Source organism: Nyctereutes procyonoides, unplaced genomic scaffold (genome assembly GCF_905146905.1).
Source record: "Nyctereutes procyonoides isolate TBG_1078 unplaced genomic scaffold, NYPRO_anot_genome, whole genome shotgun sequence".
NCBI lineage: Eukaryota > Metazoa > Chordata > Mammalia > Carnivora > Canidae > Nyctereutes > Nyctereutes procyonoides.
This window is the reverse complement of record NW_026575160.1, coordinates 8203372-8216809: the sequence shown is the minus strand read 5'-3', so window position 1 is coordinate 8216809 and position 13438 is coordinate 8203372. Positions and strand designations below refer to the sequence as shown.

The 13438-nt window shown below is 34.9% G+C and overlaps 1 protein-coding gene across 8 annotated transcripts in view; it reads right to left on the bottom strand.

Annotated features, from left to right (window-relative positions):
* Positions 1-13438, bottom strand: part of ITGB8 (integrin subunit beta 8) — a 79959-nt gene that overhangs the window by 26592 nt on the left and 39929 nt on the right. For all 8 annotated transcript variants that reach the window (XM_055314491.1, XM_055314485.1, XM_055314487.1 and 5 more), the window contains 3 exons: positions 10031-10277; positions 8443-8608; positions 7501-7659 (listed from right to left, as the gene is read on the bottom strand). In XM_055314491.1, the coding sequence (XP_055170466.1) occupies positions 7501-7659; positions 8443-8608; positions 10031-10277 (572 nt within the window). The remainder of the gene's footprint in view (positions 1-7500; positions 7660-8442; positions 8609-10030; positions 10278-13438) is intronic.

Below are 13438 nucleotides of genomic sequence, written 5' to 3'. Positions count from 1 at the left end.
GCCAAGCATTCCCCTTAGTTTTAAAGACCATTCATATTTTAAGGAAAATTTAATCCATATGTTTTTTTAACTAGTTTATACTTAAGTCACATAAAATCAATATTTAAAGAACATCCCAAAATGTAAGCAGTTTTGGGAGCCTTCTTAATCTCTTTCTCCCTTTCAAAAACAGGAAGTCACATTGATGGAAAAGTACACAAAATTTAAATCTAAAAAGTTCTAGTTTGGTCAGAAGCTCATTAAGAAGGTCAGTTAGATTTTTAGGTTTAAAAGAACACATTTTTTGAACCCTGGAAAGAAATCGGTTTTAAGAGAAAATTCCAGCTACTTTGAGGCAGATTTGTTAAAATTACAAATGTTTAGCAGATGTTTTAGTAAACCACTGTTGACAGGAGAACTGGATTAATGGCAATTTTTGAAGCCCCTTCCCCTTTCCTCCATGAAGCATATTATCTTTTAAATATTTTATCTTTTATGTCTTGTATTTCACTAGTAGAACACTCCCTCTAGGCCAGCTATCCTATTCTGGTGACGTCACTGCTTCACATCTCTAACTCCCCCTCTGTCTAACCCATCACATATTGTTTCTCTAAACTCTAAAAATAATTAATAGAGATAACAGGCATTTCAGGGGCAAAAGGGAGAAGGGAAAGCAATGTGCCAAGACAGCTGCTAAGTATTTAAGGGCAAAAGGATTCCTTTCACATTTTTCTTCTTCACAAGCACCTTCACTGTGATTTGTGGGAAATAACTTCTAAATGTCAGAAGGGAAGAGGAGGTATGAAAGATTCACAGGGAGCAACTCCAGTTAAAGAGATAATCGTGTAGAGGTGTATGGGAAAATTTTAATAATGTGCATAAATAGTGACAAAAAAGTGTTTAAAATTCTCTTCATAAAACTGAACCTCATAGTAAAAAATTTTATAAGCTAATAGAGAATTTATAGCATTGAATATCATCATAAGATGAAAAAAACCCTCAATATCTTATTAAATAAAGTACTAAATTATCTGGATTATTTTTTTTACAGTTCATTTTTTAGAAGAAAGACAAATAACATGAAAGCAATCTGCTAGTAGAGACACATTTAAGATGAAGACTCTAAATTCTGTGTTGTCAATCCCCATCTATTGTAATAGCATATTTTCTATTTTTATAATTGCACAGTAGTAATCACATAGACTAGGGTTTCTCATGAGTGGCACTAGAGTATTCTGTGTTGTGGTGCACTGTTCTTGTCCTGTGTTTTGTAGGATATTTAGCAATGTCCCTGGCTCTACTACTAGGTGCCAGTATCTCCTGCCTTCCATAGTTGTTTGTAACAACCAGAATGTCTCTGGAGATTGAGATGTCCTTTGGGATTGGGGGGCGGGCAAAATCACTCCAGTTAAGAACCATACCAAGAGCAGGGGCTCTGGAAACAGACCTCCTGGGCTTTAATTCCTGGTTCTGCAATTACTAGCTATGTGACACTGGATAATTGTTGTAACCTATCTGTGATCCAGTTGTCATATCTATAAAACAGGTATAAATACTACTACCTACTCTCATAGTTATGGTGGAGACTAAATGAGTTAACATGTATAAAGGCTTTCACTTACCATTCTATAGTTATTAAATCCAGATTATGGTGAGTGGGGGCTCATGTCCTGATGTCACACTGCTTGGTATTTACCATAGGCACCACTATGCAGGGCTGTGTGACCACAGACCAGTTCCTGCCCCCCTTTAGTGTCCCCATTTTCTCATTCATAAAATGGAGGTAATAGCAATATCTATACCTCACTGTGATGTTGGGTGTTTATATAATGTAATGGGCAAATACCATAAAACTTAACAAAAGACAGCTTTCAAGAAAATACTGCTACTTAGTGAAAGACATTTGGAGACCATTACCAAAGGCTAGATGTTGGGCTCCACTTGGATATGCTTTATTTGTTATAACTTGGTACCTGGCCCCTCAAGTGTTTGAATTTGTGGGGCCAAACACAGTATCATTGTAATCATGATATCCCAGTTGCTGATGGAGGAGGACGGACTAATAATTTTTGTAAGTTTTTCAATTAAAGTGGTTATAAAAAGTTTTCTGCTTAAATATGATTGAGCTGAGACATGTCATTTAATAGGAACATTCTATTTCATAAATATTTTCACCACATTTGGTTTTTACAGTGTCACTTTTGCAAACCATTATTTTTTTCAGAGCTCATTTTCAGAATCCTTATATAAGCAGTGCCAGGCTACTGTAAGCCTAGCCCAGGTGTTTCTGTGTGCAACTTTTGCTTTCAACTTAAAAGAAAAAATAAACTAAATATTGTTTGCAGGGATCATTCCCTGGCTATTTTTCTTTGAGCGTGAGAAATCTTCAAATTAGGTCTAAAGTTGTTATTGAAGTCATTATTGTTCTTACGGCATTTATAGTTTTAAACAGGTAAGACAGCAGTAAGCTAAAATCGGGCATTTTGCTAATGTTTAGTGTTGTAATAATATTTTTAAAAACTGCAGCTGGACTAGCCCAGGTAGTTTCCTGTGAGCAACTATTTTGCTGTCAGACTTAGCAAGAAAGCATAAACTAAATATTGTTTGGCAGGTATCATTCGTGGCTATCGTTTAGCTGTTGTAGCGTGAGAATATCTTCAAATAACGGTCAGCAGGATGTCTATAGAAGTCCTTAATGATACATACAGGCATTTAGATAGGTTAAACAGGTAAGTACAGCAGTAAGCTAAAATCGGGCATTTTGGCTAATGTTTAGTGTTGTAAATAAATATTTTTAAAAACTGCAGCTGGACTTAAAATATTAATTTTGGTATTAGATAGGTTAAAATATTCATTATTCTGGTATTAGATAGGTTAGGTAAGGTTCTTGACTGATATTTATAGTATGTTGGTGGCCTTGTATAAATCAATCTAAGGTCTCTAAGTTTCAGCTTATTTATAACATGGGTTGTGGTGAAGACTGAATGAGTTCATGTAAACAATATGGTCAGCACTGTGCTAGTGCAAAATAAATGCTCAGTGAGTTAACACTTTTATTAATATGTATCTGAGATGAAGAAGGTGAGAAGCAGAAAAAGATATTTAACACTTTCTGAAGTTATTTATAAGTTATTTCTTAGCAGCAAAAATGGTTAACAGGGCTCTTTCCTGAAAGATTAAAATTGTCTCCTTACATGGAATGCTGTCTGATAACAGCATTCATTATAAATGAGCCTTGCAGATATTTGAAAATGTCTGAAAAAGCCCTTTCATAAAAAAAGGAACACAAATAAATATAATAACTTTAACTTTTGTTAACTCAGCAGTGTTGTGGATTAAATTATTCAGTCAAGTGTCTTCTCAGGCTCCTTTTCTGCGGTTCTGGAAAAAACTGAATATAATTGCAAGTAGTTCAGATACATGGTAAGAAAGAAGGCTTCCTAGGAGCTCCTACATAGCTCTGCCACTTGAATGTCCACCCCTTGATTTCATCTCAGGTCATGATTTCAGGGTTATGAGATCAAGCCCTGCCTTGGGCTTCACATTGAGCATGGAGCCTTCTTAAGATTCTCTCTCTCCCATTCCTTCTCCCCCTACCTACCTCAAGCTGGCTCACTCTCTCAAGAAAAAAAAAAAAAGGCAAACCAAACTTTAAAAAGAAAGGCAGCTTCCTAAACATGTTAAATATAGTTACGTGAGCAATCACACACAAGCAGAATATTGACTGCTTTTAACCATAAGGAAGCAAAACTCTTTAGTAATGCCTAACTAACCTTCTGCAGTTCAGCTTCCGTCCTCTAAGGCAGTGACCTGTTCAGCCCCTAGTATATCCAAATGAGCTGCAGGGGAGGGAATGAACTATGAAGCCAGCAGTAAAGTAATTCTGAGGAGTTGTATGTTAGGAGGGGTGAAGAATTCCTGAACATAATAGGATGAGGCACAAAAAAAGGCTGAGTCAAAAAAGAAACACCAAACCTAAGCTACCCAGTATGTTTAGGAAGATGGTAGGGTTTTGCCTATTTGCATGTTTCCATCCAGAACAGAGAGTCACAGCAACTTTTGAAAATCCATTAATAAGGATTCATTTAATGACCAGTGCTCTTCCAAATATTTGCTCTTTGGCTCCCTTTCACTGTTACTAGAGACCTTCATATTACTCTTGGCCTCCACCAAGGATGGGGTGAATGCTGTAAGGAAGGCTCTGAGTAAGGGTGGGAATCACCCACCCTTACTCAGAAGAAGCTGAGTGGGGAGACAGGTTGAAATCCCAGACCCTCAGTATTAATAACTTTCTTCTACACTATTAATGTTTTTTATACTAATAGCTACTATTTTAGAAAGAATGCCATATTTTAAGCTGCCATTATTACTAGATAAATTATAAAACACATTACTACTCAAGTTTTCATTCTGGAATTTGGAGAACAAGCAGTGGAAAATGTAATTTAATGAAGAGTATAACATTATTTTACAATGACCATATACTAATACATAATGTGTAAATAGAAACTATTTTAATTATATCTCACTTATTCATGTGAACCAAATTATGTGTTTTATGTCTTCCATAAGTAAGACTGCAACCAGGAAATTAGAGCAGCAATTATGCCAAGGACTTCAGCACTCTATCTCTTGTACTTTTCCCTTAAGACATTGTGGCAAAGATTTTAATGTAAGATTGAACTGGATTGAGCCCCAACTCTGCTACTTATTAATTTTTTAGCTCCCTGTCCTTAGTCAACTTACTTAACTACTTCTATCCTCAGTTTTTCTGTTTGTTAAAAAAAAGGGGGGAGGGGATAATTATGACTACCCCACAGAGTTACTCTGAAGATAAATTCGATACTGTATGCAGTGTTTGCTATAGAAGTTTCAGTTAATAAATACCCAAAACATGGTAGCTGTTATTATTCTGGAATTCACATTGACCTTCATGAAATATATGTGTACAAGTAGCAGAACTCTGGCTCATTTAATTTAGTCATATAAAAGGTCTTTTATTAGTTATTTCCTTTTATAAATAAAACAACCAGAGTGTTAGACCAAAAAGTTCAGGTACCATTCAACAGGTGTTGGCTGCTGGAGATAAAGCCAGGAAGCAAAGTGTTTGATGGCTTGTCTAACTTATACCTTTTAAAATTCCTCTAAAATGCCAAATAGGAGAGGATGGAGATCATTTTTAAATAAGCAGGTAAATATGCTTAGAGTCAGGTTCAGGGTAGCTTTGGATATAGGAAGTTTCAGAGTAGTAGCGCATCTTGCAGATATAAATAAATGCATAGTTGAGGGATCAATCAAAATGCTTCAACTTCTTTTGTTTTAGGGCAGTGTCCCTGGAAATGAAGGGAATGAGAATTCTTAGGAAGAGGATCCCTTAAAAGAATGACCTGGGATAAATGAGATAAAAATGTTCTTCTAAGGTATCAACAAACACACTGCTCCTTGGTTTACTCAATGCATATCAGTGACATGTGAAAGGTTCATTCTTTTAAGTAGGTGGAACAATGTTCAAGGAGGCAAATGAAGTTTATGATAGATTGTCCAAATTCCTGATGTCAAAAGAGCCCAAACACTGTGTAAAATTCCACCAGAAGTACAATTTATTTCCATAAGGTTAATATGGCATGGCATGATGTCTAAAAATCTGAGAGCATTTCTATGTCTTAAGAAATCTTTCCTATATGTATAACAGCACCCTCTAAAATACAGTTATAAAGACATGACTTCAGTGACTTGGCAAAAATTCAAAAGGACAATGCAATGCAATTTGAGAATAATGTGATTATTATTTTTTCTTTTTTAAAAAAAGCTTCTCCTTGTCTCACAATAGAATAGTTCTTCTTGTCTCCTCCTCCACTCCCTGGAAAATAATTAGAACTCTATCTCAGATTTTAAAAGATTAAGTAAAAGGAAGGAAAGATAAGAAATGACTAAATTAAAGTGGGTGGGTCTACCAAAGCATAATGTGGCTGAATAGAAGAGAATTAGCAAAGAGGAAGACATTATTGGAGTAATTCCAAATCCCAAAATTAAAAATTCAAACTCTAGTTACCTTTTAAAATCTTTAAGTTTTCAGACTGCTATCAAGAGGCTAACCCAACCAAGGTTTGAATTTGTCCTGTGAAGTAACACACTTGCTCCTCTAGATTTTCAGTGTCTGGTTAAGATGTTGCAGATTAAGTAAATTTAAACTATTTAAACTTGACTCATGGGAACCACACAAATTTCAGCATAATTTATATGCTTCTAATATTGCAATTCCCAAATTGTGCATGAGGTTCTTGGAGTGCTACAGTACACTCACCAGAGCGCTTTGAAATAGCTTTAATTTTTAAGGTTATAATTAAGTATCTGCCAGGTAGCCATGAACTACTAGCTGTTAAGTAGCTTGTGGTTTTAAGATTACATTCGGCTCTGTTCCTTTAGGTGATACCATATCTTTGCAAAACTGGGCAGCATGAAAATCAATGTAGAACAGGAAATGAGGGTGGTGATGTCCAGTTTGATTCTAAGGCTTAGGAAGTTCCTATTAGTAAGTTCATTACTAAGAATGACATAAATATACACATATGTATTTTTTGATGATTCATATGTATTATTTTTTAACTGGCTACTATATTTTTAGGATATAAATAGTTTGGACCTAACTACTTAATAAATAGAACTGTCAGATTTTTTTTCTGATTATGGAAACCAGGAGATAAATTATTTAGACACTAAGGTACTAAGATCTGAGAAAGTTTGGAAGCTTTTGTTCTAACATTCTGTGTAAATAGTTTCCATCAGAAATAAATGATGCTTTATACAGTTGATTTTCCACATGTAGAGTAGTAGCTAATGCTGGGAAAGATGTGGTTCTAGGAGATTCTATTAAGTGTATGATTCAGAGCTGAAGCTAACCCTCAGGAAGTAATTCAGATATCTACTGATTTTTTAAAAAGAGCCCCTATATATAGGTAAGCTTTAGAGGAAAGCAATGAGGTCCAGAATATTGAAAGCTGGCCTTGTGTTACTTTTTTTTTCTTAGTCTCTATTTAGTTCTACCTATTATACTGTGAGAATGCTTCAGGCCAAATATCCTTTTCTTACCAATTCTTAATGTGCTTTTAGATACTAACTCTGCAGAACTAATTTATATATATATATAATTATGTAATTATATAATTATTATATATATAATTATATATAAAATATATAGCAAAGGCATATATATGTATTTCATTTTAAAGTTCTTCAGTTGCATAAAAAGTGAGCACTTTTATCACTTTTATTTTTACATATTATAGAGTGCTTTTTAGCATATCAGAGAGTTAGCTACTAGATGTTGTTAAAATGTTTTAGACTTATATCAGTCAGCATTTATATATTGCATTATTCCATAACTTCTCTCTCATGGTTTATCCTGACTCTGTATCATGCTTGTTTAGGTAAACTCTTGGTATAAGAACAGCTGAATTGCCTACTTAAACTTCTACTGTAGCCCTAAGAGTCCTAACTTCTAAGAAGTTTTTGCTACATTACCATGCTTGTTGATCTGACGTAGATGTTGTTTTTGAGATGGCAGTTTCCATCATTTGGCACCACTATTCCTGCCAATTTGCTATCAAGAGCAAGATGAGATGTCTGATCTGTCATCACCAGCAGCAATCTTTTAGCTTCTTTTCGCCATCCAATATGACTCTTAAAATAAACATGTAATTAGATCTTGTACAATAACATAGATCCGTCTCAAGAAACATTAAGTTCAAGTTTAACAAACATTAAGTCAGGCTAGAATAATGTGCATAAATACAATGCTGTTTTCTAAGTAGCATTAACTTTTATTTATACATCCTCTATTTTACCACAGCCATTTGACTGAACCAACTCCCAGCTAAAGCTTTCTGGTGTTCCCCCAGAGGAAGAACAAGCCAGGTTTACGAAGTGCAGAGTACCCAACACAATGTGAATAGGAAAACAGGCTATTTCAGGCTCTTCCTTGGAAAGTGGTGAGTGAAAAGAGTAGCTCTTTTGGAAAGGATTTTCCAAGTGCATAAGTTATTCTTTCCCTTTTATATTTTCCTATTTATAACCCTCTCCCAATTTAGCTCCTCTGTCCTGAACACATACCAAAATGAATAACATTGGTGATGAATAAGAGTTAGAAGAATGCATTCTTCTATATTATGTTTTCACTCTATAAATCAAAGAGAAAATAAAAATTTTGGGATGCCTGGGTGGCTCAGCGGTTGAGTGTCTGTCTGCCTTCGGCCCAGGGCATGATCCTGAAGTCCCGGGATCGAGTCCCACATCGGGCTCCCTGCATGGAGTCTCCTCCTCCCTCTATGTGTGTCTCTGCCTCTCTCTCTCTATGTCTCTCATGAATAAATAAATAAAATATTTAAATAATAATAAAAAAATAAAAATCTAAATTCTTGGAGAATTTTCATCTGAGCAAAAATTCTATATTGTGAAACTTCTTACCTCACAGACAGCTGCCTGAAGCATGGCATCAAAACCTCCTTCAGGTGTATCTATGTTTCCAGAGATCTTTTGTCTGTGAACTGCTTTTTCAAACTCAGTAATGTTCTCCGTCAAAGATAGCACATGGATGTATCCATGAGGAGGCATACAATCTAAATTGTAGTCACTATATGGGAGAAAGATGAAATGCAAAATCTATTTTGCTATGCTTCATTTAAAGATACTATTCACAGTAAAATTGTGTGGTTTGGTGTAAGAAAGGAATATATATATATATATAATAAATATTTTAATGTATTTAAAATATTTAATAAATATTTTAATTTATATGTATCATATATATTTATATACATATAAATATATTTTTGCCAATATAATTTTATTAGAGAAAATCTGTACTTTATAAAATCAGAGAAAAGTTCGATATTGGTGGATATTTCTTTGCAAGTAGGAAATAAGATATAATGGTTTAGTGTCCAAAAACTTAAAGATGATTAAAATGTTTAATATAGGACACCTAACAGGCTTTTATTAATGGTTAATTTTAAGAGGAGATAAGAATTTTCAGTGATTTCCTATCATATCTGACCATGAAACAGCTGAAAAACACTTTTTGGGAACTGTTTTTAGGAATTTAGTGAAAATATTATACTATTCTTTGATATTTTAAAACATTGTGCTAATTTTTGAAGTGTTGCTTGGTGTGAAATTATTGATGAAAAATCAGAGTTTATTAAAATTACTTTGAGAATCCTGTGATGTCCCAAGAAGTGAAAATCATTCCTCAGGCACATGCATGTTCAGGGAGAAGGAACATGAGGCTCCATGAGGAGATGTATTCATTCCGACAGTTAGCAGAGCTGTTTTGGTAGATTATCTATAAAGTTATTGGGGCAACTTATGGAAGTAGAAAAGAAGATGTTAAAATGAAATGTTATATTAAGGAAGAACTGAATACATTTCTTAGAACTCAACAGGCTAATTAGGATATTGTCTGAGAAACTTGTATTTTTAAGGTCAGTTCTTGTTTCATGGTGGGGCATATGCTATTTAGAATCAGACTTTCAAAATGATAAGAAAAGCGTCTCTTTCCAGGATACAGACAAATTCTCATCTTTCCAGCTACCCTCCATGTCCTAGCTGAGCTTTCTTTGAAGTCCCATCTTAGGTAACATAATTATAAACATAGCAGCAACAAAGATAGTTGTCATACTGGCAATATAAGTACTTTAAATTTGACAAACCTTAATTTAACAAATTTGGAGCTTGAAGACAAATACAGAATTCTCAAACACGTATTTATATGCCTGTTTGCCTGAATATTGGAGGTTTATCCAAGATGACTAATATTATTTGTGAGTTTTTTGTGATGAAACGGAGTGATATTTGAAAAAAACATAGAAACTCCAAGCTACACATAATCTCATAAATTTTCAGATAGGAACATACCTCCTCTCCAAATATTTTCATTTCTCACTTAATAAAACAAAAATATAAAATTTAGTAAGTCCTTTATATAAAAACAGAGAGATTTTATAAGAAAAAAATTAATTTGGCATTTATGAAGTCCACACCAACCACCAGATACCTGCATTGATTATGAATCCTTTCTGGGTGGATGCTAATGTATGGTGAAACTGTTTTATCAACATAGGAGCCAAATCCAAGGCGGAAGTCACGGGAAAAATATGCCATTTTTCTGGATAAATCATTTCCAACGGAATTTAATTTTTCAATATTATTGTGCATTGATGCTGAGACATCAACCAGGTAATAAAGATCCACAGGATATTTCTTCAGAGGATGAATTTTCAGCATAAAATTAGCTTTAGCTTCTGGTTCAAAGAAAGACAGACATCATGTAGTATTCATTTTAAACATCTCAGGATAAGCTCTCAATAAATCAGTCATGCTTTATATACATAACAACTAGCACAAATTTGTGCATAATGAATGAAGTTAGGAATATCCTGGAATAATTTTAAAGCAATTTGAAATCTGTATCAGTTTATTAGTTTCCAACTTATACAATGCATTTCTCACAATTCCGTGGTGCAGATAGTGATAGTAACAAACGGACCATAAAGTTCTATGCTCAATATAAATGTAGTAGAGAATATATTTATCCCCATATGAACTTACTTCCCTTAGTATCTAGGAAAGCACAGCACAATACTGCAAGCAGCATTCTGTCTCAAGAGTAGGTGGCTGTATTGATTTGAAAGAGGCTTTTGGTTTGAAGAAAAGTAGAAAGACATCTTAAGAAAGTTACCTCTTATTGGATGAAGGTATAAATTCATCCTTTTAGGTTAAGGCATATTTACATATGAGATGTGAAAACTCTGGTACTGAGTAGTATGTTACACTATCCAAACTAAGTAATAACTCATTATGAATTAGATGATGAGATTCCTCCCAACAGTAGTCATGGGATGAGAAAGAATGAGACAGTGGTATAAAGAACTGTACCCACACTAGGGACCTGGGCAATGTAGGGAACAATATTTATCTAACACATAGTAGGTTCTTGATAAACATATGTTGAAGAGGGATCATAGAGGCAAAGGAACTAGGTGTGAAGAGTGGGAAATGTGGGAGCTTCCCAACAACTGTGTACAAGACAGTTTTATTTGGTTTTCTGTCTTATCATTTGATACAAGGACTTATATCACTGTATCCAAGGATATGGCACTCTGTGGAGCTGGTAGTTCTGTATTTAATTTTTAAAATTATTTTTATCAATAAAATAAATAAATAAATAAAATTATTTTTATCTATTGATTGATCTTATTTGAGTATAGTTGACCCACAATGTTACATTAGTTTCACATATAAAACTTAGAGGTTTATGAAGTTTATACATTATGCTGTGTTCACCACAAGTATAACTACCATCTGTCTTGTTACATAGCTATTATAGTATCATTGTCTGTATTCCTTAGACTGTGTTTTTATTCTCATGTCTTACTCATTCCATAATTGGAAGTCTGTAAGTATATAGTAAAAAGTCATCTATATAAATATGGACAATTTGTGAACTTTACTGTTTTAAACAATAAAGTAAGTGCTTTGCAAGTCATTATTTGTCAGTGGAGAGTAATTCGTGTAGAACAATTTTTTTTAATGAACACCGATTTGTATATACAATTGATAGCCTGATCTACTTACCAGAAGATATTTTATTTATTTATTTATTTATTTATTTATTTATTTATTTATTTATTTACTTTTTATGATAGTCACACACACAGAGAGAGAGAGAGAGAGGCAGAGACATAGGCAGAGGGAGAAGCAGGCTCCATGCACTGGGAGCCCGACATGGGATTCGATCCTGGGTCTCCAGTATCGTGCCCTGGGCCAAAGGCAGGCGCTAAACCACTGCGCCACCCAGGGATCCCCTACCAGAAGATATTTTAATATATTTTCAGTCTTAATGTATTCAAAAGCAGAGACATTGTCTTTTAAATTATTTTACAAATTAGATGTTTTTAAAATCAGTTATAGAATATATTCAAAATAAGGTTTTTCTGGTACGTAATAATAATTATGGGAGAAATTACTCATTCCTAATTTGCCTGTATGTGCTGGAAAACCCTTTACTGTAACACTCAGTTTTTTGGCCCAAGAGTTTGGGAGATGTAAAGGCCACTCAGTCCACTCTCTCACTCCTTCCCTTTATGAGCTGGGCTGCCTCCAAAGAGCATATATTCAGCTCTGCTTTTCCAGTGTCTGGTAAAAAGACCTGTCCCTGTGGAAGTGTCTTGCAATTTGGGTGGAGAAGTTCAATTCAGGAGAAAGTCAGAATCTAGACAGGGCCAGATCAATAAGAAATAGAAATGGAGCATAATTAGGGAGCATGGCTCATGTGGCTTAATATGTGGATCAGCTGCTGCTTTTTTTTTTTAATTTTTTACAAATTGGATGGTCATTTTTTAACTCTTGACTTGGGTATAAGGCTAAAGACCTTAGGCACTGGTCACATGGTGTTTTCATCTTGGTGATCATTACAATATATGGTGGCTCTGTCTAAAGATGAATGGCTATGTGATTTCATGGAGTTATTGCAAAATTTACCAGATATTTAGTGTATTGTGCAGGTTGTTATAAAATTGGTTGGTTATCTTAGTCAAGGGAATCTGCAAAGGCACAGTCCTTAGAGGACAAAGATATTCAGGGAGGTCCAACCAAACGTTAGCTGTATAGGGGGCCTCAGCACACACTAGCTTCTCTTAACCTTGCAAGCAAATTCCTAGTCTCACTGGCCTTAGCAAAGAAGATGGTGGTAAGAAAGCCTGCCAAATGGTCAAGGTTGGAGGGTTTAGGCTGCTCTTGATTTTGAATTATATAGATGCTTGTCTCAGTTTTGTACCTGGGTCACTTGAAGATCTCAGGCTGAGGCCTCAGGAAGATAAAATTTTAATAAAGGGGTAAAGAGACTCTTTCCATACACAGGCCTTTTAGTCATTAATGGGGAATATGACAATTACCATTTCTAAATTGCAAGGCATTTGCAGCACTTAGGTGGCAAAGTCGGTTGAGCGTCCAACTCTTGATTTCGACTCAGGTAGTGATTTCAGTGTTGTGAGATTGAGCCCCAAGTCTGGCTCTGCACTCAGCGGAAGTCTGCTTGAGATTCTCTCTTTCCCTTTCCCACTGCCCCTACCCCCTCTAAAATAAATGAATAGATCTTTTAAAAAAATAATAAACTGCAAGGCATTTGAGGTTCCCATAAAGTTCTGACTTTAAGTCATCAGCTCAAGATAGGCAGCCCTAGACAGCCTGATCCCAAACCCCACTTTGCTTGCTAAGGAGGAAGCTGGAGGGACCAAGCTTGGATTACTGTGTTTTGCCTCTGAGCTTGAGATATTCCACATGTGCTTTCAAGCTGACTCTTGAGGTTTCATTATATATGAGGAAGAAACCTTCTCAGAGACAGTAGAAATTACTTTTTATTGGAACATGGATACTGTACCCCCAGATAAAATCTCCACTCAGT